The sequence below is a fragment of the Equus asinus genome, chromosome 8 (assembly GCF_041296235.1).
Source record: "Equus asinus isolate D_3611 breed Donkey chromosome 8, EquAss-T2T_v2, whole genome shotgun sequence".
NCBI lineage: Eukaryota > Metazoa > Chordata > Mammalia > Perissodactyla > Equidae > Equus > Equus asinus.
In genome coordinates this window covers 55,375,114-55,400,589 of record NC_091797.1, presented here as the reverse complement: position 1 = coordinate 55,400,589, position 25,476 = coordinate 55,375,114, and the positions used below count along the sequence as shown (strand labels likewise).

At 44.9% G+C, this 25,476-nt stretch overlaps 1 protein-coding gene across 2 annotated transcripts; it reads left to right on the top strand.

The window, feature by feature from the left end:
* Positions 1 to 956: 956 nt before the first annotated feature.
* Positions 957 to 18,652, top strand: CD83 (CD83 molecule). 2 transcript variants are annotated; one of them, XM_014849535.3, is made up of 5 exons: positions 957 to 1,127; positions 1,215 to 1,330; positions 13,482 to 13,713; positions 16,053 to 16,159; positions 17,502 to 18,652. In XM_014849535.3, exons 1-5 carry the CDS (start codon positions 1,091 to 1,093, stop codon positions 17,628 to 17,630), a joined length of 621 nt encoding a protein of 206 aa, XP_014705021.2. In that variant the 5' UTR covers positions 957 to 1,090; the 3' UTR covers positions 17,631 to 18,652. The 2 variants fall into 2 exon arrangements, with proteins under 2 accessions (XP_014705021.2, XP_014705022.2); XM_014849536.3 differs by having other exon boundaries at positions 967 to 1,127; positions 17,505 to 18,652.
* Positions 18,653 to 25,476: the final 6,824 nt, after the last annotated feature.

The window sequence follows — 25,476 nt, the reverse complement described above, 5'->3', positions numbered from 1 at the left end:
CAAAGTGCTGGGAGACAGGCACCCTCGTACGCTGCAGGCGGGCATACAGATTGAGGATACCTCAGTGGAGGTAATTTTGGCATTATTTAACAAAATTATAAATTCTCTTTGACCTAGCACAATTTCCTCTAGGTGTTTATTCCAAGAAAAGAACCACTATCAGAGCAAACGTTTATTTACATGGAAGTTCATCGTAGCAATCACAGCACTGTTGGCAATATTAATCATTAAACAAACAATCTAACATTAACACTGTCCAGACTGGTAACACTAGACCAATAATGTCTGATGTTAATTCATTCTAATTTATGGTACCACTGTCTGATGGAATATTATGCAGCCACCAAAATGATACTGTTGAAACTTTTTAATAACAGAGAAACTCTATGCTCTGAAGCAAAGACACCAAAATGTTAATTGATGTTACCTCTGGATGGATAAGAGGTCGTTACTATTTTCTTTTGATTTTTTTTTTGTCTTTCCCCAAAATTCTGTGTGTGTGTGTGTAATTTTTACTTTAATAGGAGAGGTTTTCCTAGGCTGAAGGAAGTTAGACTGATAACGCCAGAGGGCAGCGAGCCAACTATTCCAGACTGGCCCCGTTCCTTTGGAAGTCTAATGAGTTTTGATTATCACAGACTCTGGAGGAGAGTGAGGACCTGGGTTCACCAGTGACGTCACCACGGACAGGCTGGGCGACTGGGGAAGCGGCTCACCCTCTCTGAATCTGGTTTCGCCTCCATAAAAGGGGCCTGACAGCTTGGGCTGGCCCGGCTCCCGGCTTTGTTTCGGGGGGCAGCGGGACGCTGTCCCGCATGCCAGCGCTGTTTGCAAAGCCTCCAGCGCGGGGCGTTCCGCGGGGATGGTTCTTGCCGCGGCCCGGCAGCCGCCGCAGCGCCGCTGGGGGCGGGGACGCGCAGGCGGGGGCGGGGACGGGGGCGCCCCGGCGGCGGCTGGCGGGGGGGCAGGGCCCGGCGCCCGCTTCCGCCGCCCGCGGGGAGTCCCCTGGGCCGGCGCCCGGGGAAGTCCCTGCGCGCGGGTACAAGAGGGCGGCGCGGCGGGAGCGCGCCACCGGCCCGCAGCCCCAGCCATGTCGCGCGGCCTCCAGCTCCTGCTCCTCAGCTGCGGTAGGGCCCCAGATCGCCTGTCGCCCCCCGCCTCCCCGCGGCGCCCCCTTTTCTCGCTCGCTCACGCCTCTCTCCCTCTCCTTGTAGCCTGCAGCCTGGCGCCCGCGGCACAGGAGGTGAAGGTGGCTTGTTCCGAGGATGTGGACTTGCCCTGCACTGCCCCCTGGGACCCGCAGGTCCCCTACACGGTCTCCTGGGCCAAGGTAAGCGCGGCGATGCCGGCGGGCTAGGGTTTGGTGGGCTCAGTCGGAGGCTGGCGACCCTCTGCGGCCGGGAGTCGGCGCGTCTCGCGCTGCCGAACTTGAGGTACCCAGGCTGCCGACTTGCCTCCCCCACCCCGCCCAGCCCCATCCGCCTCCAGGTACAAGGCAGACTTAGATTTTGTTCCCGAGCCCCTTCATCCTCTTCTTGCCCCTAGAGATGGTCTGAGATGAACGATCCAAAATAAGACGGTTTGGGAGAACAGAGAATCTCTTATTTGGATTAATTCTGGAGGCCACCTGTGCTTGTGGCCAGCAGGCCGGGAAGAAAGCAGCTAGTGTAGATTTGGACATTGGACAAGAGGGATGTCCCTGGATTTCTGGCTTCTGGTGTTTTGTGACTGTGATCCCCATAAATTTGGGGAGGGGGGAGCGGGCAATCTGAGCGGAAGGACTAAGAGAAGTGATTTAGGCTTGTTTCTTGAGTGGTAGTTATCTGTCGGTCATCCTCTTTCTGGGATACCCCGGCCCCCTCCCTGACCCCTTGCGGCTCCGCCCACTGGGCATGGTGAGAGGTCCAGCAAGAAAGGCGTCTGTGAGGCGCGAGCCGTGTCCACGCGTGTGAGAACAAGCCGCGTGGTCCCTGCTGTAGGAGGATTGAGTCTCACTGGGGCTTTTTAAAGGATTCTTCTCAACTGCAGCATTTTCAGATTCCAAGATTGCGGTTCTGGTGGTGGTGCAAAACCAGGCAGCCACTGTGTGCTGTCACTTTGCCCACCTCCTTTAATCGGGTTACTGCCACAACAGCACCTCCAGTTTAAGCCAAATAAATATGACAACCCAGCCTTACTCTGCATCTCTCCCTGATTTGGCATCTTACCTTGGAGGAAACCTCTGTGCCTTTGTAGCTTTCCATAAAATGCTGGATTTTCTTCTGTCCACCGTAAGAGATGCTATAAGAACCTACACATGTATCCAGCGATTTAACAAGGCAGCAAAGGACAGTTACCTGTGTGTGCGTGTGTGTGTCTCCTCTCCTGACCACACTGTCAGTTCCCCCAGCACTGCTTTTGTGTATTCTGCACAGCACCAGCTGTTTGCCCTGTTAATTGCGAAGCTGCTCAGTGACTTCAGGCTGGCGCTTCGTGAGTTACAGTGGAAATGGTGCTGCTGCCTCCAGGCACTGGATTGTGTGTGGAAGTAGGTTTGCTATACTGCTACTTCATTTCCACCTTATTCACTGTGGGATCAGAGAACACAATTCCAAACTTGTTCTCGTCTTAAAAACAGTAGTGTTTAAACAAAAATATTGTCAAACCAGTATTATTTGAGTGCTCACCATCTGCGAAGCTCTGGGGTAAATATTTACATACATTAGTTGTTTCGATCCTTCCAATGGACTTAAGAGCTCAGTAGTATTGCTGTTCCTACTTTACAGATGAGAAAACTGAGGCTTAGGGGTGAAATAAATTGCGCACGGTTACACAGCTGGCTAAGTGGTGGAGTTGGGATTTGAAGCAACAATCTGATTCCACAGCCTGAGTTCTTAGAGGTGTGTCTTGATAGTTCTGTTTTCTACCTTGACGACTTATGGTAAAGAAAATAAAAATGTCCCTGGGCTAGCTAGGCAGGGACTGAGTTATCATAAAGGAGGGGGAAACATGAAACCACCATCCCTTCCAGAGAGTAATTAAAAAAAGAAAACAATATTAAAATCCCTAGGGGAGTAATTAAAAAGTACTCATGAAACAAGTAGATGAAATTTCAGACTGTAAAGTTCAAAGGGTTGTCAAGTTACATCTTGTACAAGGTCATTTGGAATGATGCAGTAAACCATAGCGATTAACCTTTGGCTTCTGCTTGGATGTCAACTGATGTAACTCTATAATGTATATGCTTGTTTATTGAACACAGTTCTTGCATGATTTACTCTGAAGGTCTTTCAAAACTCTGTTAAAAAAAAAAAACCACAGGAGTCTCTTGGGATTCTCTTTTTTCTGTTGGTCCATGGAATAGGGTCATTGAAAAATCATGTCATTGTTATTTTTTTAAGAAGTAAACTCTGATTGAATAGTGGTGGGTAGGAGAGCTATGCTAGGCCAAGAAACTAATCAGATACCTTGAAAGGGGTATGTATTGTTCCTCCAAGTACTTTTTAACAAGTCCTAGTGTATTCTGTACATATTTGTTACTTCCAACCCAGTAATTATACTTTTGCATCGATTGTGCTTGTACAGCAAAAATGGGTAGAGTGTTCTGGAAATAAGGCCAGTGGTGAAAAATACTGAAATACTTGGTTTTACAGAAGATTAAGCATCTCGTCACTCTCCCCACAACTTTCTTGTAGAATGTTGCAGTGAAGTGGAGAATTTAAACCTGGTCACCATGGCCAGCCTAGATCATGTCACCTCGTTGCATCATTGTTAGTGTGGTTTGTAAAACTTCTTTGCACAGTTGTGGGTTGCGTGCTGGACAAGTCAAGCAGAGAGTCCGTTGGAGTTTTGGTTTTCACCATCTGCCAGATTGAAACACGTTCTTGCAGGCTTTCTACATAGCACAATTATGGTTATAATGACTCACAATTTAAAATTCCATTTACCACTCAGTTCTCTGGCACCATAGAGCATCCTGCCACTGTCCACTTGGCACTGATTACTTGTGCTTAACAAGAGGATCCATGTAAACCATGTGTTTCTTATCATGTGCCTTTTACCAAGACTCGAAGCAGACGGTGTCCAATTAGTGTTTATAACATTAGGGTGAGTTGGGAAAGAATAGTGTCCATTTTATTCTCTCTGTTTCAAAGGTACAGTGAGAGGGTGCCAGAGGGGGCATAAAATAGACATACACAGGGCGTCAAATGTGGAGCCAAGAGTGGACAGAGATGGCCCAATTCCTGTTAACCCAACTCTTCTTTCCTGTGGACTGATGTCCTCCTAACTGGGAGCCAACGAGTCCTCTTCTCATCTCTTCTGATGTTGTACCTTTTAAAGCAGAGTGAATGATGGAGAAGAAATGGAACAGTTGAGAGTGTATATCCATTAAATTTAGCTTTTAAAGTTGTGAATGGATTGTGGTTGTTTAGGGAGGTATTTTAAGAAAATATGCAAATAGACTTTGATCTGGCACTCTTCTCCATTGGCTGTGACCTTGGGTTAGCTTCTAGGATGAGAGGGCACAGTCCCGTGTATGCCAGGAGTGAGAACATCCATTAAAGGGCTACATTGTGCTTCAGCTGAGCATCAGTGGGTTCTCACTGTCTTTAATGAAGCCGTACTATCTTTGGTGGGAGAGATTTTGCTGGATGGAGGGTTTGGGCATGGTTGATGTTTGAAACTAATGGTAATGAGTGGTAATTTATCAAAGAAATATAGTACCATCTTGTATCATGCTAGGAGCCCTGATAACCTTGTTGATGTATAACGAAAGAGGATATATAGTATCATCTCATGGTGACTGCGGGGGTGGGGGCAGAGATGCGTCACGAGACAAGTGCCCTTTTTAGCTGACTTCCAAAGGAAGGGAGAAAGGAGAAGTAAGACTATGATTTCAGAGAATAGAGCAGACTTGCAGTTTTTGATATTTAGAAGAACCCCAGCTGTGGTTGAGCATGGCCTGTCCCATGGACCAAGGGAACTGTTGGAGAGCAGGGTAATGGCTTGCATGAGATTACTTCAGAAGTTCAAAGATAGTCAGCACGCAGATATTGCTTGTCTTTGATTCCTTATGAAGCTGTCTTGGATGTATGTTGCTAATCTCCTATTCAGCAGGATTATATTTTCAGTCTGTAACATCTTGTGTAATAATGAGTCACAAAGCAAGGGGGTGCTAAGGAGAGCAGAGTGCCTTAGGAGGGGCTAGCATTGATGAATGGGCTGGGCAGATGTCATCTGTACAGCTGCAAACCCTGACGGACCCTTGCAGGAGCCAGTGTGCCACTCACTGCACTTCCTTGATTCTAGAATGCCATTCCTTGTAAGATAGATTTAAGAACATGCTTTTGGGAGAAAAGGGAAACATTTATACATTAAATATAGAAGCGCTGAACATTGAAATGTGAAAGCAACGTATGTGTTAGCATCAAAGAAAAATCATAATGTCCCCATTGGCACGTATACTACTTGACCTGGTTGAATAACTTTTAGGTCAAACTATGAAAGACCTAAAGTTGGTTTTCAGATGTCTCTCATAGTTATACTTTTATTATTTAGTAAATATTTCTAAGTCCCAAATGTGTGCCCAGTCCTGGGCCTGACATTGGCTATCCCAAGGTCAACATGGAACTTTTGCCAGAGGCCCATCTAGAGGAAAGGCTTGGACCCAGGAATCCACAGGCATTTTGGGGAACCAGTAGATAATAGTGACCTAGAAGGGAGAATTATACAGCAGAGGGCTGAGAGATAATGTTGAAAAGTAGACTGGGAACAGATTGTGAAGAGCCTTGAATGTAAATTATAAGGGCTGGAAATTTCTCCTTTTGGCAGCAAGGAGCCATTGAAAGTTTTTAAGCAGAGAGGATGACATAATGAAAAATATGTCAAAAGAAAAACAAATTTCTTGTGTGAGGGACAGAATATGATTTATCCTAGAAAATGAGTCTCAGAGAGAGGCTTCATTCTTTCACAACGGGGAAACTTCCATCGGGTTCACTCAGTAAGACTTGAACACATTCGTGGAATTTACCTTTCCTTCTGTGTTGGTCACCAGTCCTGTCCATGTGGCTCTGAGGAAGAGTGGGCAAGGCAGAATGTGGCTGCCTCAGAGTTGGGCATAGAAGTTTCAGCCAGATGAGAATGGTGGATCCCTGAGATTTTTGGGGCAATGATGAGACAGAGCAAAGTTGCTAAAATCTGTCAGCTTGGAAGAGGGTAGGGAGGAAGTTAAATAGAAAAAAAGACCAAACACTTGTTTTCCATGAATAAAAGGGGGAACCTGGATCATATGAGGCCTGGACTATTTTATGTCACAATGCAAAGAAGAGGAAGTTAGGAGAAGGTCTCAGTGACGCGAGGGAAGGTTTGGTGTAGGGCAGGACTGAAAAAAGATTCATTGCCTAAAAAAGGGTTCCTTCTTCTAAAACTGTTTCCATGATCCTTTTCTGGCTACTTCTGTGATAGGCCCAAATTTTCTACCAACAGTCCTTAACTCAAACCAGAACTAGACCGAAGTACTTCCCTGAGATTTCTTTATCCCCATAAGAGTATGTTTGATTTTTGTTTTTACACTGGGGTATATTTGGGTAAAACCCTGTCTGTAGTAGTACTGGTGTGCTTAACAGCTCAAGACTTTTTTATATTGCTTGATATTTTCCTGGAGCATCAACTAGACTACTATGTATTCTTGTCCCAGTTCTCCAAGAAAGGATAGATCCCAGAAGAGCTGGTAGTTGTCTAGGATTATGGGTTCAGATGGGGAAGACCTATAGGAAAAGAAGGGTGCTAGTTGCCCTAAATAATTCATGTTCGCCTTGGACCAGTTTCCAGTTCTGGAGAGCCAAGGTTCTGAGTCAGATGAGGCCCGGGTGTCTCATTGTCTGAAAAGTGGGAGGCCTGTGAGTCTCAGGGACAAAGCAGGACTGGCCTGGAGGTTTGAGCCGAGTGGAATTAGCCCCCTGTGTGCCACATTTATTTATGGGGTGGTGCAAGGTGTCCCTATCAGTGAGGAATCTTCCAATTTTGAAAGATTGTAATCCAGTCAAAACTGGCTTAAAGAAAAAGGAATATATTGGCTTATATGATTGAACTGGAAAAAAAAGTAAAAATCAAAATACAGTTCCTTCTTCAGTTATGGCTGGTATTGTGGGTTGAATTGTGTCCCACAAAAAGATGTGTCTCAGTCCTAATCCCTGCTATTTGTGAATGTGACCTTAGTTGGAAACAGGGTCTTTGCAGATGTAATCAAGTTAAAGTGAGGTCACGCTTGGTTAAGGTTGTTCCTAATCCAATGACTGATGTCCTTAGAAGAAGAGAAAACAGAGACACTGACATAGGCACACAGGGAGAACACCATGTGAAGATGGAGGCAGAGATCGGAGTGATGTGTCTACAAGCCCAGGAATGCCCAGGATTTCCAGCAACACCAGAAGCTGGGAGCGAGGCGTGAAACAGATTCTGCCCTAGAGTCTTCAGGGAGAGCTGGCCCTGCCAATTCCTTGATTTTGGACGTTTGGCTTCCAGAACTGTGGGAGAATAAGTTTTTCTTGTTTTAAGCCACTCAGTTTGTGGTACTTTGTTATGGCAGCTTTAGGAAATGAATGCAGCTCAATTTAGAGGTTCAGGAATATCCTCAGGGCTTGATGTCTTTCTGTCTCTGACCTCTTCCTTCCTTCATTTTGGTTTACCAGCTTCCACATGGCAGTGAGATAGTAGCTGCTAACTGTAGACATCTATATCCTCCGAGGATCAAGTGCAAATGGAAAGATTGTGCCTCTCTTCTAACATCTCAACAAATATCTGATTATAATTAAGTGCCTTGATTGGGTCATGTGTCCAACAAAGGCTGTCTCTCTGGTCACGATGGCAGGCCTGAGTTAAGTGTGTCTCCTCTAGAACCAGATGTAGTGCCCCTGAAGGACGTGAACTCAGAACTCAGAACAGTGCCCCTTCCAGGTCCAGCAGGACCCGCAAGATGCTGATGGAAGGAGGATGGTTGGCATGAGCAACGAGTGGTCTAATTTTGCCTTCAAATCCCAGTTCGAAAGTTTTTTGTCATGTTATGATGGTGCTTTTGAAAATTCAGAATGTTCTGGATATTTTGGAGAGCTTCTGGGTAGAAAGATAATTTCTATGTAGAGCAGAGATTGGGACTTCTAGAACAACGTTGCCAGACAGGAGGCTGGAAGTATCAGCAGTAAGAAGTGACTGAATGGGTGGATGGAGGGGAAAGCTGTCAGATATAACAGCAATTTCTGTTACCACTATTACCAATTATAAGGCACTACTATGTGTTTTCTCATTTGATTCTGAAAATAACCCTCGAGGTGGTAAGGTAGTTACAGATGAGAAAATGAGACTCAGAGCTGAAGTGATTTACTGCGGATGACCCGGCTAACCGATGGAGAAGCTAGGACTTGACTTCGGGTCTTTGATCCCAAAGCCAGTGCCCTTGTAACTTCCTCATTGTTCCTGAAATTCACTCCTTCCTCCAGCAAATACTTTTTGAGCGTTTGCTATGTGCAGGGAACTATTCAGAATGCTGAATGAAATGGCTGTGAAAATAAGAGAGAGGACGCTATGCTATACTGTCCACCTACATCATCATCGGTATCTTCACTCCAACTTTGTGAGATGTAATTACGCCCTGATCTCAGGGGAGCAAACCCAGCCTGAGAGCTGTTTAGTCAGTTGGCCAAGAACAGAACTAGCCGTGGTCGGGCGGGGGTTTGGTTCCAGGTCTGCCCAGCTCCAAAGCCTGTGCTCTTAATTACGTTGCCTCTGCCATGCTCATAACTCTGTTAACAGCCATAAATCCAGCTCTGTCTGTTAGACCCAGTAAATTTCAAAGTGGAAAATCATTTTTCCAATAAAACTACACTTAGAAAAAAAACGATGTTAACGCTCATACATTCTACCCTCATTATGACATCAGCCTCCGAGCCAAACTGTTTTGCACGTTATAAAGAGCTGTTTTTATGATGAATGGGGATTATATTGGCACTTTAATTGAGTTAGAAACCAAGGTATGTGAATGTTAGTGCACGAGAAATGCAATAAAAAAAAGCTGTTCAATGTGATTGGAATATATCAGATTAATTTAATACCACTTTTAACTACTTACAGTCCATACTTTTAAATATGTTCAATCAATTCTTGGATTAAATATTTATATGCATATGTATGTGCACACATTTTGCCCCTCAAAAAAAAAATCTTTTTCTTACAGTTAGTTTCCTATCACATTCTTAGCAGATCTCATGTATGAAAAATTTGGATTTCAAGTTTGTGATCAAAATTCTTTCTTTGTCATAGGAATGCAACTATTATCCTCTTATATTCAAGTGTGGTAATCTAGGAAGTTAGCACATATTTGGATAAAATTATGTAAACTTTTGAAAAGTCACTTTCCACAGTATGGTTTTTGACTGAAACACCGGTTCAGTTTCAGCCATATTTAATTATTTATTTGATTTCTTTCATTCTAGTTCAAATCTGTCCATCGTTTTAAAAAAAAAACTCAATTCACAAGCCCTTAAAATTAGTACTTAGGGGCCAGCAGTTAAGTTTTCATGTTCTGCTTTGGCGGCCCAGGGTTTGCCGGTTCGGATCCCAGGTGTGGACCTACGCACCACTTGGCAAGCCATGCTGTGGCAGGCGTCCCACATATAAAGTAGAGGAAGATGGGCATGGATTTTAGCTCAGGGCCAGTCTTCCTCAGCAAACATAAGAGGAGGATTGGTGGCAGATGTTAGCTCAGAGCTAATCTTCCACAAAAAAAAAAAAGGAAAAAAAATTAGTACTTGTATTTGCTTGATTTAATATTCAACAAATTAAAGAGAGTTTATTTTAATTTAGGGCTGTGTTTACCTTAAGACCAAATCTTCATTTTAGAGAAAGAAAGTGGTATTTAAATTATTTAGTTAAATTGGAGGCCTTGAGACAAGTCAAAATCTGTAGGCTTTCAGAAAATGAGATGTCCTATAACTTGCCCTTTTCTAATTCAATCAAAAAAATAGAATTGTCAGCCTAAGAGTTAATGCATAGAGTGTGGATTTTTTAAAACATAACTGGGACAAGTGTTTTGAGGAATTAATTTGCCCAAATCGTGTTGTGGTTTAGCACACTATGATATTAGCGTTGTAAAGCGTGTATTGAATAGTTTCCATCATTTAGGCTTGGCTGTGAATGAATCCGAGGGTTCCTTTTGTTATAAATTACTATTTCCTAAAATGCTTTTGCAGAGAGGCAATGAAACACTTTTAGATTTGGAATGTTTAAAGAGCTGTTCGTGCCAGTGGTTGATTTTGAGCCAGCTCAAATGTTTATAAGAATTCATAAAACAAAGCGAAGTTGAGGATGGCCCGTTTGCTGTTACCTCATTTTCCTCCCACTGAACTTCTCCCTTGCTTCTTGGACGATGCTGCTGCAGCCACCGCTGCCTCACCTGATCCTGCAGTGTGATGGCTGCTTGGCCACAGAGCTGAAGATAAGGATTTGAACTTTTGCATAAAAAGTCTCTTGGTACCGCTAGAGCCCCACTCCGGTCTTGAGTCTTGAGCAGCATTAACATAAGAATGACAACTGTTTTTTCAGATGTAGGTAAATCCCACATTCCCCAGTTGGAGTCACGTGAGAAGGGATATCTTAAAATAGCAAAAAGAAGGGGGAATAGCCATTGTATATGCTTACAGCTTGAGGCAAGAGGGAGGGTTATGAAATATTTCCAGGTGCATAGTGTGAATGTACAGAATGTTCCTTTGGCTATGGTTGGTCACCAGGCAGGGAGAGCTGTGCATTGCTGTGGCAAGAGTTCCTGGCTTGAGCCAGTAGTTTTCTTAGTTCTCTAGGTCTTTCAGGAAGACTCAGGAAGGGGCCATTGGAAGATGACCCCATGAGAATTGAGATATTTTGCCGTGATACCATTGATGGCTATGGCCGTTCAGTAAATCCAGATTCTGCAGCTTCCTCTTCCCTCCTTCTTTCCATCCTAATGATCTCACCCTGCCTGTGTTGGGCCGTTTGAAAATAACTCGAGGCCCGCTGGAGGTTTGCCAGAGAACCATGAAAATCTGACCATCACATTAACTACCTTTTATTGTCGTTACTGCCGATTTTTAAAGTGAATTCTCTTCTGCAAATAGGCAGAAGGCCGCTGCCCGCCAGTTCTGAGCATCAGCACACACGTGCTTCAGCAGTTCCCAGCATGATAATGGGAGCATCTTTGTGTAAATAAGCATGAGAGTTTATATTTCCACCAGCTCCAGAAGGGGTCGGAGTTTTGATCTTGACTTTCAGCTGGGCCTTTCTGAGTTGAGGAGGAGGGGGGTCATTGGATGGGAGAGGAGGCCCTCAAGGAGAAAACCAGAGGAAGGTAGTCTCCACATGGTTGTTGCCGCCCAGTTTCCATCTTTTCAGTTGCAGGGGTTTCTATCAGAACGGAGTTCCGGTGAAATCTATTAGAAAGAAATCTGAGTTGAACTCATTTGGAGGTTAATTTAGAAAAGAAAAGCAGGATGAGACATCATCGCAGAGACTGCTGAGACTAGGCTGAGTTAATTAGTTCACATTGGTCTTGGCGGGGGTGGTGTTGGGGACTTGGAAACAGATTGACCCCGGACCATCCTGGGCGCTGGGCCCATCAAAAGCTGGTGGGGGGGCGCACCTCTGCCAGGCAGCGGACGGGAGAGGTGTGAGCACATGATAAGGCTGCAGTTGTGGTTTAATTAGGCTTGAAAAGAGAAAAATTGGGCTAAATTAGATGTGTTCTAGAAGCAGTTGGATGCTTTTAATTTTCTCTAAGTTTCCTTGCCCCCACCTCCTTTTTTTTGTTTGTTTTTTGGCTTTATTTTTGAAGATCTGAAGGCCTCAGTTGGTAGATCCTTGATTATTTAGGAAGGAATCTTTCAACACAAGAAGAACCGTCAAGAAATAGGATCTATGTTCATAGACTCAGCCTGAGAAAAAGCCATTCGTCTCGGTGCCGCGCTCGGAGCGGATAGAGCCGGGCTTCTTGCAGGAGCGATAAATCTGCCACCAGATGTCTCTGTAGCCCACTCCACAGGAATGTTAGCAAGAGCCCAAGGCTGTGGAAGCTGGAACCTGAGCTTTCTGTGGACCTCATGGTGCATTCCCTAACTTAATAAATTAAGCAGAAACCACTGAGTCTGTGCGTGTGTGTGCGCATGTGTGTATTTTCTTTCCTGAGCTGTCTCTGCCTGATGGGGTGTTCCCTTAGCGCTTTGGTAATTTATTTCCCTGCCCTGATTCCCTTTGAAATGCAGGCGAGGAGTAGTAGTGTGCTTTCAGAAAAAGAGATTAAACATTGGCAGGTGCAGCAGACAGTGGCAGTGAAGCCTGGTAATCGTGTCTCTTTCCCTAAGCTGGCTCTCTGGTGCTGTTATGATGCCAGGGACAGGTAGGGCAGGCCACTGAATCCTGGGCTCCCTGCGGGGTCTCCAGCCACCCAGCAAAGGGCCGCCCATGACCGCTAAAAACAGTGATTTGCCTTACTGTTTGTGTGAATCAGTTTTAGAAGCTTTACAGCATTTCAATGGAGAACCAATGGGCAAGTTAATTAGGGAAATTAAAAACATGTCCGGGAAAGAGAGAATTGATGGTGAGCGTGGTATATGCTTAATCTTTGAAGCAGGAGATGATGAAAACAGCCCACCAATTTCATCACAAGGTAGTTCAGGGAAAGAAAACCAGCCAGATGAGTTGTTTGGTTAATTGTGGCACTTACCCGAGTCAGGCTGGTCTGTCCTGGGTGCGATGATGTAAGCTGTTACTGCCCTTCCTCGTGTTTCTTGCTATGACTACCTAGTGATCTAACACATAAAGTCTCCACATGGCACGCTTCTCCGCTGTCTTCCCACCTGAGCAAAGAGAGTGAGTGTGGTGCATCCTGTGACGTCATGGATGACCACACACATACGCAGACTTTGAGGAACAAGGTGACCACCCACAGGAGGCATGCGTCGTCCGCATCTCTGGGTTTTTGTCGAGCTGTCTAGCAATAATCTTAACAGAGCCTAACGTTTTATTTGGAACGTTTCCAAATAAAAGACTGGGATGCGAAAATAAGAATCGGTCAATGGGTGAGTTGATATTTGAAGAAAAGAAGAGAACATGTAATATAAAACAACCAGCAAAGAAATATGATTCAACGTGATTCACACACTTCATCACATAATCGTCGGCAACACATCCTTGTTGTCAGTGGCAACACTTTCGTTTATATAGGGTGGAAGTTGGGATACAAAGCATCATAAAATGCAGTCCTGATCTTATTGAAAAAATGGTGCAGCTTTTAAGAATTTTCAGAGTCTCTCCTCCTCCCGCAAAGGTCTCACATACACACAATATCCTGTTTTTAAAAAAATTAGTTGAGGATAGATTTTGTGAAAACAAGAGGGAGAACCTTGGTGTGGAGACCCGGTGCTGGTAGGTTCTGTCAGTAGAGCAGGATGTGATGATGTGATATGATTCTCTTTTGACAGCTTACAGCGGGCGGTGAAGAGAGGCTGGAGCTACCCCAGGAAGATCTGCGCCTCGGTGGGCAGCGCTATCAGCAGAAGGAGCAGACGGGCTCTGTGGAGGCTCCCAGTGAAAGGCTATATTCCCTGAAGATCAGAAACACTACCAGCTGCAGCTCGGGCACATACAGGTGCACTCTGGAGGACCCGGAAGGGCAGAGAAACCTAAGTGGCACCGTGATCTTGAAGGTGACAGGTGAGGTGATCTGCTGCACCTGCCTCCTTCTTGCAAAACGCATGTGCGCTTTCTGTAGGTCCTAAAATCATCCTCTCAGTCAAACTCTAACTCAGAAGCTTTGGATCACCTCTGTGGCTAAAAGCTAAATTCTACTGCAAGAATGTCATCACTTTCTCTGTCTTTTTTTTTTTTTTTAAATAAGGACAGATCTTACCCCAGCCTAACTGGAGTGGATGTCAGATGTAGCCAAACAACTAATATGGCTGTTGTTTTTACATATAAGCATCCTTTGAAGCAAATAGGAAGTATCAAAGCCTAATTTTTGGAAGATGGAGAAACTGTTGTCCTGAATACATCATATAACTGGATAGTATTGTACTCTCTGCTCATTTTAGTTTTCTAACCCAGCCTAAGGGAGCTGCTTCATGTCTCCACCTTTTTAACATGGGAATGGCATTTCCCTCCCACTTTATAGTGCTTGAAATTCCCAATACCTCAATTCAGGCCAAAGAAAAATACAAAGAGTACAGCAAGAAAATAGTGTTCCAATGTCAGAACACACTTTTTTGCTCCATGTAGTAATACCAAGAATTGAGCATCAAGGCAAGGTCATCTCCCTGGATTTTTTTTTTTCATAACTTTTCTTTATGTAGCTTGAAACATACCTTGCACTTGACTTCTGCCAACTCTTATTAGTGGCTGAGGCTTGAAATGACACACATGCTGTTGTCAGAGTCCCTGATTTTGTACAATAGCTGCTTTCTCCTCCTGTCAGGTGTCTGAAAGGAGTCTGACTCAATATAATATCCTTCTACTCGCAGGAACACAATCGCTGTGTAGGTGCCAGTGTTTGGGTTTCGGTCTCTGTTATACACACATGCACGCACACACGTGCACACGCCACTTAGACCTTCTCAGTCTCTGGCCCTTTACACTGTTTTGCTCGCCTTCACAGCACTTACTACACCTGACATGATACACTCTCTGGTTTGTTCTCTGCTGTCTCCTGGCACACAGTAGGCCCTCAGTGACTATTATTCACGCGAATGAGAAATGAGAGCAACCCAGCAGGGAAGAGCAGAGAAGGGAGGTGGTTCCTGCGGGGAGCGGAGAGGAACAGAGAGCAGCTGATTTTCTTTTCTTTCCTCTTCAAAGGCAATATTGCCTCCAAATCAGATACTCAGACTCTCACGTCACTTATCCGGTTCAAATATTGGCTCTGCTGCTCGTTAGCAGGTGACCTTGGGCTAATCACTGACTGACTCTAAGCTTCAGTTCTCTCGTCTCTGAAATGGGGATAATAATATCTACAATGGGGCTGGTTGTGAAGGTTAAAGGAGATGTTGCAGTAAGATGCTCGGTACAGTGCCCAAGACTGAGCGCTCAATGACTATTAGGAAACATTAGGACGATGGCTCCTCCCCTTCTTTTCTTGAGTCACAGACTCCTGTGAAATCTGTCCCTAGACTATTGCATGAAAGTTTGAATCCAGGCTCAGGGTCGACAGCTCTCTGGAGGTCCATCCATGGCCCCAGGGGAGAAACCCCCTTTGATCATCTGTAATCCATCTGCTCCTGCCTGGGCCTTTACGCAGACTCGGTTCACAACCTTGCTACCCCAGACAGCACGCTAGGTGTCGTGCTTGAGTGGGGAGAGGCCATCCCCGCCATGTCCCTCACCCCTCCTGCCCTTGCCCTCCCTGGGGGCTGCAGCCACAGCCTTTAAAGCTCCTTAGGGAGCAGCTCTGAGGCCTGCCTTTGCTGCCAGCCTTGGTGGAGGAGCTTCAACAGTTTTTCAAAAATATGTCGACTTCTTCCGTAACAGCAGGGCAGCTCTCCTGCCCTGTTCACAGTCCCACAATCCTCCTGAGGTGGATTCTACACAACATTCTATGCCACACTGATGAAGTTAGATAGTGTACAGATTAGCAAATGATGGTTCCTTTGGGGAAGTCAAAGTAAAAGCCAGAAAATGCCCAACATCTGAAATGGACGCAGATGGGCAGCAGGATTAGTTTGGACCAGACTCTTGGCTGTGCCACCTGCCTGAGTCCCTCAGCCTTGGAGCTGTGACAACTTCATCTATAAAATGGGGATCCTCAGACCTGACTCTGAAGGTTCAGTGAGATGCTACGTGTCAATCCCAGTGCACACAGCCGGGCACAGAGTGAGCCTGAGCGCTAGCTGCTGCCACCGCGTAACTGCTGTCATTACCATGGTTCTTCCCGACAGCACAGAGGGAGGGTAGGAATGAGAGACAAGTAGGACTTAAAAAGGCAGGAGCAAAGCGTTCTTAGCTTTTTATTGTGGTAGAAAACTTAAATGGTTTCATATTTTACTTTTTTTTTTTTTTGTAAGGATGCCCTAAGGAACCCAGAGGAGAGACTTTTAAGAAATACAGAGCTGAGATTGTACTGCTGTTGGTTCTGGTCGTTTTCTACTTAACACTCATCATTTTCACTTGTGTAAGTATCTTTTTAAAACATCTATTATTATTAAAAGATCATCAGAGGCCCCACTCCTAATATGTTTTGTAGATAGTGTGAATCGTTTAATAATGGTGAGAGAGACTGTTCTCTGAACCCTGCCCCTGTGGGGGCCCCCCCGCACTGTGAGAATCACCACAGGAGGCTCCTGGCTCGTTTTTCATCTAGTGGTTCTGCTCAGAGCACTGTGAAGAGAGAACGAAGTACGACTTGTGAAGGGAGTTTGAGATGCCAAAAGGATCCTGCTAGAGCACCAGGGGGCCTTGTAGTTACAGGGGTAGAAAGTGCAACCCTGACCGGCCACCACTGGGGGCAGAGGCACCGTTCTTCCTGTAGGCAAGAGAGCAAGCCCAGCCGCCCTGCTGACAGGCCAGTCTCCTTTGCTTGCCCGTGGCCTGTTTTCTCTTAGAGGTTCTCCCCTTATATTTTTGGTACCTCCACCTACTTCTTAAGAATTAGCCCTGAGAAGCCAGAGCAGTGGGGTACACAGGGAGTGTCCTGGGGTGAAGGATGGCTGGGCAGTGCTTAGGTGTCCTTGACATGCCCTTGAGCTCTTAGTAGCAGGCTCCAGCTTAAAGCCCCTGAGCCTCTTTGTGTATGGCTTCTCACCTGGGTTGATGGTGGTCATGGGGGAGCAGGGCCCACAGGGGGTCTGACCCGCTAGGACGTGGTCTGTCCCATGCCTCTCAATACCATCAGGAAGGGCTGGCCATGTAGGGACCAGGACACATCTCACCCAGGAGCTGTCTCACACTGGTTCTCGTCATCCCTGGACCCCTCTATTCACTTAGTTGCCTCTCTGGCTGAGCACTTATCTCCCTGGTGGTTCTTTCAGATATCAGTCAATCAAAAGACTCCAGTGAGCACCTTTGTTTACAAGTCATCATGCCAGGCACTGTGGGGCATATAAAAAGGTGTAAGACATAGTTCCTGCCCTCCAGGAACTTACAGTTTGGTCATTAGAGTTATTTGTACATAAGAAGATAATTAGAATTCCTGAGCAGTAAATTTAAAAAATGAGTGACTTTGCTTTCTTGTTGGCAAATGCCTGTTTCTCTGGGCACTGATTTTCCATACAGATAACTAACAGTAGGGGCTTGAAATGGCTCCTGTCTGTAATCAGTGCATCTCCTGGTCAAAGCTTGGAGATACCAGTGAAATAGTACAAGCCCACTGTGGAGGGAGTGAGGTAGCCAGTATAACGAGGGCTTCAAGAATGAGCCATGTCTTGGTGAATGAACTTTAACTTGAGGTGTCAACTGATGAAGTTTTTCAATTAATCACTTTTCAACTTACCTCTTTATTTGATTTTCTTTCTCAGAAGTTTGCACGACAACAGAGTATTTTTCCAGATTTTTCTAAACTTGGCATGGAACGAGCTTTTCTCCCAGTCACCTCTCCGAATAAGCACATGGAGCCAGTGGCTCTTCACAAGACGGAACTGGTGTGAGCAGGATTGCTGTGGGTTGTTTTCTCTAAAGTCAAAGGCTCCGTGGTGTGTGTGTGTGTCACACTGGACAAGAGAAGAATGAGCTGCACACCGAAGATGACATCCTTCCTGTGAAGTCCTTCACGGAAACATCTGAAAGTGGATCCCAGCCCACTTCTGGGGAGCAGGATCTTGAGAACCATTACATGACCTCATAGCGTGGGGACTACGGGCAGGGTGCCCTCTAGAGCTGGATGTCCGCGGCTGCTTCTTACCATTTTATTCAGCTATCTGGTCAACCTCTTGGAAACTTTTTCAGTCGTATGAAAGCTATGGGGAGATGCAGTTGGAAAAGGATCTGGGGAAATATGAATGCCCAGAGCTGGCCCTGTGACAGACTCTTGAGGACAGCTTTCCTCTTCCACATCTGGGAAACATCTCTTTGAGTTTGCTGTGTTTTCTTGCACTAGCCCAGATGTTTTATGTCTGGGAGAAATTGACAGGCCAAGCTGTGAGACAGTGGGAAATATTTAGCAAATAATTTCCTGGTGTGAAGGCCCTGCTATTACTAAGGAGTATTATGTGTACATAGAAATAACAGGTCGATGAACTGTTCCCCAAGAGGGCCTTTTCATCTGGGAAAGACATCCATAAAGAAGCAATAAAGAAGAGTGCCACATTTATTTTTATATCTATATATACTTGTCACAGAAGGATTTGTGTTTTTTCTCCTTTTGAAATCTATGTCTACAGTTAGCTATTATTGCTAACTGACAAGCAACCTGAATATGGCGAGTGAGAAGAAGTTGGAGAAGGTGACAACAGGACAGAGAGCTATTTAGTGACCTGATGGAAATGCTGGACCAGTCATGCAATCTGGTTGCTAGCCACCGTTGTCCCACTACCTAGCTGTGTGATCTTGGGCAAGATCCTTATGGTTTCTACATTCTCAGTTGTAAACCAAAAGTTTGTTGCATGAGTTGATTGAAATAATGTATGTGAAAAGTCTTTGAAAAAGTATAAAGCACTATACACATTCTAAACTCCATTGGGTCACTATCTTTATTACTACAGTAGCCTGGGCATGCGAGAATGCCTTTCGTTTTTTCATGTTTTCAGCCGTTCTGGACAAAGAAGGCTAGGAAGACAATTTTCCCACAGTCTTTGGGATGAATTCCTTTGGGGAAGTGAGGAGGCCACTTCAGTGGTCTGTTCTTGAAGTGCCAGCCAAAAGTCCTTCAAGATATGGACACACAGGAGCCGGTGGGCCATGGGGAGAAGGGAGTTCCCCCAAAATGTTACATTGACATTTTGGCAATTGTTGGGTTTCTCTTATCAAACTTGGCCCTTTCCATACTTATTTTCCAAAAAGAACGTGGCCTACACTAATATTAGTAAAAGGGATGCCGAGTTGATTGAGTGTTTTTGCTTCTTTGTCATGGATTTCGTGTTATTAAATGTATGCATGTGAATAGGGAGTGTTTTTCTTTTATATTTAAAACTACTCATAAGACTTTGGGATGAGTGCTAGGATGTCTATAAACTAGATTGAGAACCAGAACCCAAGATGAAATTCTAGAGAAGAAAGATTGGCTGATTCCTTCCCCTGAGAGGGAAGGCATTTATGGCAGGTAGACCTCTATGAAACAGCACTTTCTCCTTCCCAAAGATGCCCGTGAATCCATCCTCAAGTTGCCTTGCCACCAAGTAGTGCGGCATCAGCTTGACCACATGTGTGACCACAGGTGGGAGGGATGGAAAAGAAGGAGGGTTTCCACTTCAGAAGGATGTGTGAAGTCAGGGTCTCTGTACGTGGGATTCATGGGGTTTCACTCAAGATCCTTAGTGGGTTCGTTACCCCAAAAATGATAAGAAGAGTTTAGTACAAGTGGTTATAATAGTTGCAGAAGCGTCATAGGTGAATCCACTTTGGAGAATGGCTCTTTGTAAAGATGAATGCCCATAAAATGTCTGTAAAAGCTATTGATTCCCTTTCAGTGAAATCAACCCCATGCTCAAATGCTTTACCAAAAGTGCTGGGGAGACCAGTTGGCATGGAAACTAAGAGCTCAGAGAATTCTTACTCAGCCGAGTTTGAAGCTCATCCTACCCACCCTCATCACGTAGAAGTTCTACCACCTTGGCTGGGGACTTGCTTCTCTAAGCCTCAATTAGCAGATTTAAAAAAAAAAAAATTTATTTGTTTGTTCCTTCAAATTTTTTGGTGTTTTGCTTTTTTTTTTTTGGCGAGGAAGATTTGCCCTGAGCTAACCTCTGTTGCCAGCCTTCCCCTTTTTGCTTGAGGAAGATTGTTGCTGAACTAACATTTGTGCCAATCTTCCTTATGTTTTTGTGTTAGATGCTGCCACAGCGTGGCTTGATGAACAGCATGTAGGTCTGTGCCTGGGATCTGAACCTGCCAAAATAGAGTACACGAACTTAACCATTATGCCATAGTATCTGCCTAATAGGTTTGTTGTGAGGATTGAACGAGATAATACATCTAAGAGCTTAGACCAGTGTCTGGCAAATAGTAAGCCCTAGAATAACATTAGAATCAGAAAGAAGAAAAAGGCAGCAGAGAAAGTGACAGTGACCATGAATCTTTGACAAAGCGGTTTTGTTAAAAGGAAGAATTGACTTGGTGGGGGAGGCATATTGCTTTCAGAGGATGGCTATACAATGAAACTAAATGCTCCATGGCCATTAGAATGACAGTACCTGAGAAACGAGGGGCGAGGGCTGCCCTTCGTCAGTTTGGACGAACTTCAGCTAAAAACGTGATGGAAATTTGAGATCAGGTGGGACTCAACATTTCACACCTAGTCTTTGGTATAAGAGAAGTTGTGTGTGTGCGTGCGTGTGTGTGTGTGTGTGTGTTTGTGGGAGGGACGGGGGTGGGTAAGAGTGAGCAGGGCAGAACTTATCAAGGAGAGTGAACTGGTTTTCCACTGCCTTTACTGGGGCTCATCGTTATTTCAGAGGAAGGCAGAGGATTGTGGACCATATTTATTCTGTCTCCACTGCCAGGGAAAGCTTTGTTCTCAGGGCCCTCCTTTGTCTCTGCAATTAGATCTACAGTTATAATAATTTCACCTTGGGATGTCCCAAGACACAAATACAGACATGAATATCAGCTCCACTTCGTTCCAAAGGAAAGCCTGTGGTTTTTGTTTTCATAATAATTCTTAGCAGGTTTCATCACAGAAAGTACTAAGCTGCACGCACTGGGCTCCGCAGAGCCCGATTATTTGCTGGGGCTGCAGAAGAGCTCTGACAGCAGCCTGTGGATGTAGGGAGAGTACGTGAGGCTCCTGTGTTTGACCCCTACGGCTCAGTAAGAATTGGGAGTCTCAGGATGATTCAGTCTGGTTCCCAGCTCTTTCCTCATTGGCAACTTTATTGGGCTGCATTAACTGGAAAATTGTTTATTACTCCATCCTTCCTCTGTCAAAATAGCCAAAGGCCTGAAAATCTTAGGATAGGTGTTGTTTGCTTAATTCAACGGCAATTGTCCCTCATAGTTTTGCGACCGATTGTTTGCAGAGCCAGATTTGAGCTAATTGATTGGTAAGATACAATCAATCAGTTCTTTGATGGGAGTCTATTATTGCTATTTATTGTCTTCTCAAAACTAGATGTGTTTATTTTCTAATTTTCGCCATTAAATTGCATGGGAAGTTAAAATTCTACAACTGCCTTTTGGTAGTGTGTGTGTGTGTGTGTGTTGAATGGGTGAAATTGTACATAAGTACATTTGCTGAGCATTTACTCCGGACACAATACTCTTGTAGGTGCTCCATGTAGTACTCCAGAAAAGCAAGACACAATCTTTCCCTTCCAGGAGCTCACAGTCCAGTGGAGAGAGAAATGAGCTCAGAGCTGTAAGCACCAGTACTTGTTTTGCTTACCATTAGCAAGTAGACAAAGAATAGTGGGAACACAGGAAAAGGACCGTGGGAGGTTCTGAATTCATATGGGAGCACCTTAGACCACTTTAAAGAACTGATTCCACTTGGACTTGAAAGACAAGCAGGATTTTGAACAGTAATCGTGGGAGAGGGTGATGGGAAAGGCAAAGGCAGGGTCTCTGGGGCAAAAAAGTAGAGAGCACCCTTGAACAGAGAAATCTATGAGAGTTTTTGTAGGCTCAGGGTACCCACAGCCCAGGCCAAATAGGGAGGAGGCAATAATGGAAGATAGACACGTTCTTGTAGAGACTTTGTACGGTGGGGCAGTAACGAAGGATTCTGAGTCAGGGAGCCATATAATTAGATCCATTTCTAGGCCAATTACCAGGCAAACGAAGTGGAGGATGAAATGAAAGAGCTGCAGGAGATGGGAAGCAGGAAGACTTTAGGAGGCTGATGGAAGCCCAGAGAAGCGCAGCATCAATGGAAGAGCAAAGAAGGAATGGAAACAAACTGGTTCCCTTATGTTGTCCTTTCTATTTTCAGTCCTGGGTTTTCTTATGATCCTAGCGACTGCACATACGTTTTATTTTTTACTTAGGTCTCCTTTCCTTTTTAAAAAGAAAGGAATGGAAAGAAAGAGACTATCCCTTCCATCTTGACCCCTCTACATAACAGGCAGAACTTAGTCATCTTAGACCACAGAAGAGGTCCCTGTGTGTCATGATCGTCACGGTAGCTGACAGGACTCTGGTGCTGCTAGAGTTGTAGATGCTTCATGATTAAAGGTGGTTTTATCCATCTTCGCTCCCACTCCTGCCTCAACTTTCCTGTCCTAGCAGAACATTTCTGGTTTTTCCCTTACATAATTTGATATTATTTTCGATCAATGATTGGTTAATTTGAGAAGCATCAAGTGCATCATCAGAGCTTTTTAGGTTTATTTTCCCCTGTTCACAGTCACAGACCTAACATTTGCTTCTGTCATTGGTTCTGTACCTTTATACTTTTGTCCAGCTGATTATGTGTTACATAATTTCTTCCCAGTGATTTTAAAAACAAAATCTTACAGCAGTTGGCTGACTAGCAGACACTGCTAACAAAGCAGTGGATAAACCAAAAAGCACCTTCAAGGGAGCTTAATGGGTTGCAGGTAGGTAACGTGGGAAGGGTATGAAAATGTTTTAGAGAAAAGGAAAATGGTGCCATGTAACATTGTTTGTTGCCCCAGAGCTTGATAAATTACACAAGAGCCCCCTTCGTCCTTCAGAGACAAGGCATTTCACTTGCAGACATCTTTTTTCTCTTCCACTTTATTTCATTCTCCCCATGGGATCCCAGGCAAGTGCACAGTTAGGTAATGAAGAATTATCAGGAAAACATCATCTAGGCAGGGTGTATGTGTTTCCATGGTTCCTGAGAAGTTAGGGTGATGGAAGGAGGTGAAACTTGGGCACTGAAATCAAACCTTCTCTTCTCTCCTCCTTTCAAAGCATAAACACATGCAGAATACCTCTGGGCAAGGGAGACAGGCCTCACTTAGTGGTTCATTCAGATTCTGCATGAGAAGGAGATACTGTTTTATTCTTCATCATAAGAGGGCCCATTTCTTCAAATTGACCATTTTCCCCATCCCTTTTTTCCTAAGTAACCTGTTTACAATCTACCCTTGTCGATTACAGTACTTAGCAGAGACAAGCAGAGAGAAATTCAGACGTTGAAAAGCTTGAAGACATCCCACAGAGTTGGAATGCTTTTTTCAAAGGGAAAAAAATCTGCAAATGTGTATGTACTTGCCTATGTACCCGAAAGAGCCAGCTGGACGGCACATAAACGGCTCCCATTCAGGAATAACAAAAGCCCATGTCAGAAGTCAAGGGACAGGAGGCTGAGAACTAATAATAATTTTGCACTTACACAGCAGTTTTCATCCGAAGACCTCCGAGTGCTTTATAAACATTAATTAAATTGCCCCACAGCCCTGGGAGATGGCTGTGGATCAGTATTTCTAATTTGTGGGGGGGGCGGAGGGAGGAGAAATGCATGCATGGAGTGAAGTTGGAACCCGGCCATGCTACAATGCATGTGGATTGCAGACTCAGAAAAAGCAGCAAGACCTTTTCCCCTTGAACCCAAGGCTGTGGTCATATGTCACTGTGCCTGCTAGGCCAAGAGGGAGATTGCCTGGTAACAGACCTATCCAGGATGACTCCCAGAAGGACCCACCTTAGAAGGCTGCCTGAACCGGGCTTGAAGGGCACCGGCACCATCTTCCCCACAAGCTCATCACCATGTGCTGGATTGCCATCATTCCAGACTCATTCCCTCATTCCCTCATTCCTTTAGTGGGACTTGTGATGGCAAATCAGTTTCACCTCAGATACTAGCTCTGATTGCTGGGAGGTACAGCCAGGACAGCTGTGTGGAGAAGGATTGAGATGTCTAGTCTTCTCCATAGAAAATCCCATGATCGATTATTGATGTCTGCCCTGCATGTGGGCAAAGTTAGTTATTGTGGTTTGAATTGTGTCCCCCCCAAAAGATATGTTGAAGTCCTAACCCCTGGTACCTGTGACTGTGACGTTATTTGCAGAGAGTCTTCGCAGATGTAATCAAGATGAGAGAATGCTGGAGTAGAGTGGGCCCTAAATCCGAGGACTGGTGTCCTCATAAGAAAAGGGAAATCTGGACACAGACACAGAAGAGAACAAACACCATGTGAAGATGGAGGCAGAGACGGGGGTAATACGTCTATAAACCAAGGAATGAGTCCAATTGCTGGCAACCACCAAAGCTAGAAGCAGCAATGGGAGGAGTCTTTCCTGGAGCCTTCAGAGGGGGCATGGCGCCGCCGGCACCTTAGTTCAGACTTCTTACCTCCAGAACTCTGAGAGAACGCATTTCTGTTCTTTTAAGCCACCCAGCTTGTGACACTTTGTTGCAGCAGCCCTAGGAAATTAATACGATAGTCTAAATATTGGAAGCTTCTAAACGCAGGACCATTAAATGATAATTTATGCAAAAACGTATCCCACCATTGTATTTTTGATAAACGAGGGAAGATTTCCCGGAGGGATTGGGCTGTGACAAAGGAGAGGAGGACAAGGTGGGCACATCATAACGGTGGTGACGGTAACATCACCGTGGTCCTCTGGCATGGCACACACTGATGGTTCTCAGCCACTGAGATGTTTCGGTGGGTAACTTCTGTTGTGCAGTGTTGATTTGCAATCGTGAAAATGCATCTAACACGTTCCATTTCTTAATCCCTCTAACGAAATAGAAAGAATATCAAGGAATGCTTCCGGAAACCAGATCAAGTGAAGCAAGAAGGAAAAATAATCTACAGGAATTAAGATCTAAACTCCGGGAATATTAATCTGGTATGGGTGAGGTTGCCAACCTTTGGAGCAAGAGATCTTTGTGTCCATTCTTAGTCTTTCCCTTTCCAGGCTCTTTCTTTCAAAATACAAACAGTCCTGGGAGAGGTAACACATAAAGCAATATTATAATGTCAGGGAACATGCTGTCTGAAAAGAAAATGGTCTTTGGAGTCAGACAGATGTGAATTGGAATCCAGGCTCTGTCATTTAGTAGTTCTATGGCATCAGGCACATCGCTTGACCTTTCGGTACCTCAATTTACTCATCTGCTAGGTGGGTGTAATGAGATTCTCGTAGGCTTGTTGTGAGAACTAAATGAATTGATATTTGTTTAAAAACTGCTCTGGAGTGTAGTATTAGTAGCATTTGCTTCTGCTCAATAAGTGGCTTTCCTTCCCATGGAGAGTGGATGAAATGGGAAAGCCAAGCTGGAGAAGGGGCAGAGGGTGAGGCCAACATAAAGATTCTGCGTAATTCAGTCTGCCACTGGACTGTGGTTTGAAGAGAAGTTGCTTCCTTCTCCACTTGGCGTCAGGGTAGCTCTGCTCCCAAGACTCTCCTTTCCTCCTTGCC

What these genes read in the sequence shown, in the direction of transcription:
- CD83 (XM_014849535.3), top strand. Translation starts at nt 1,091, where the DNA reads ATGTCGCGCGGCCTCCAGCTCCTGCTCCTCAGCTGCG. An exon ending in GCTCCTGCTCCTCAGCTGCG is followed by an intron (nt 1,128 to 1,214) that starts GTAGGGCCCCAG and finishes CTCTCCTTGTAG; the next exon opens with CCTGCAGCCTGGCGCCCGCG. An exon ending in CGTGATCTTGAAGGTGACAG is followed by an intron (nt 13,714 to 16,052) that starts GTGAGGTGATCT and finishes TTTTTTTGTAAG; the next exon opens with GATGCCCTAAGGAACCCAGA.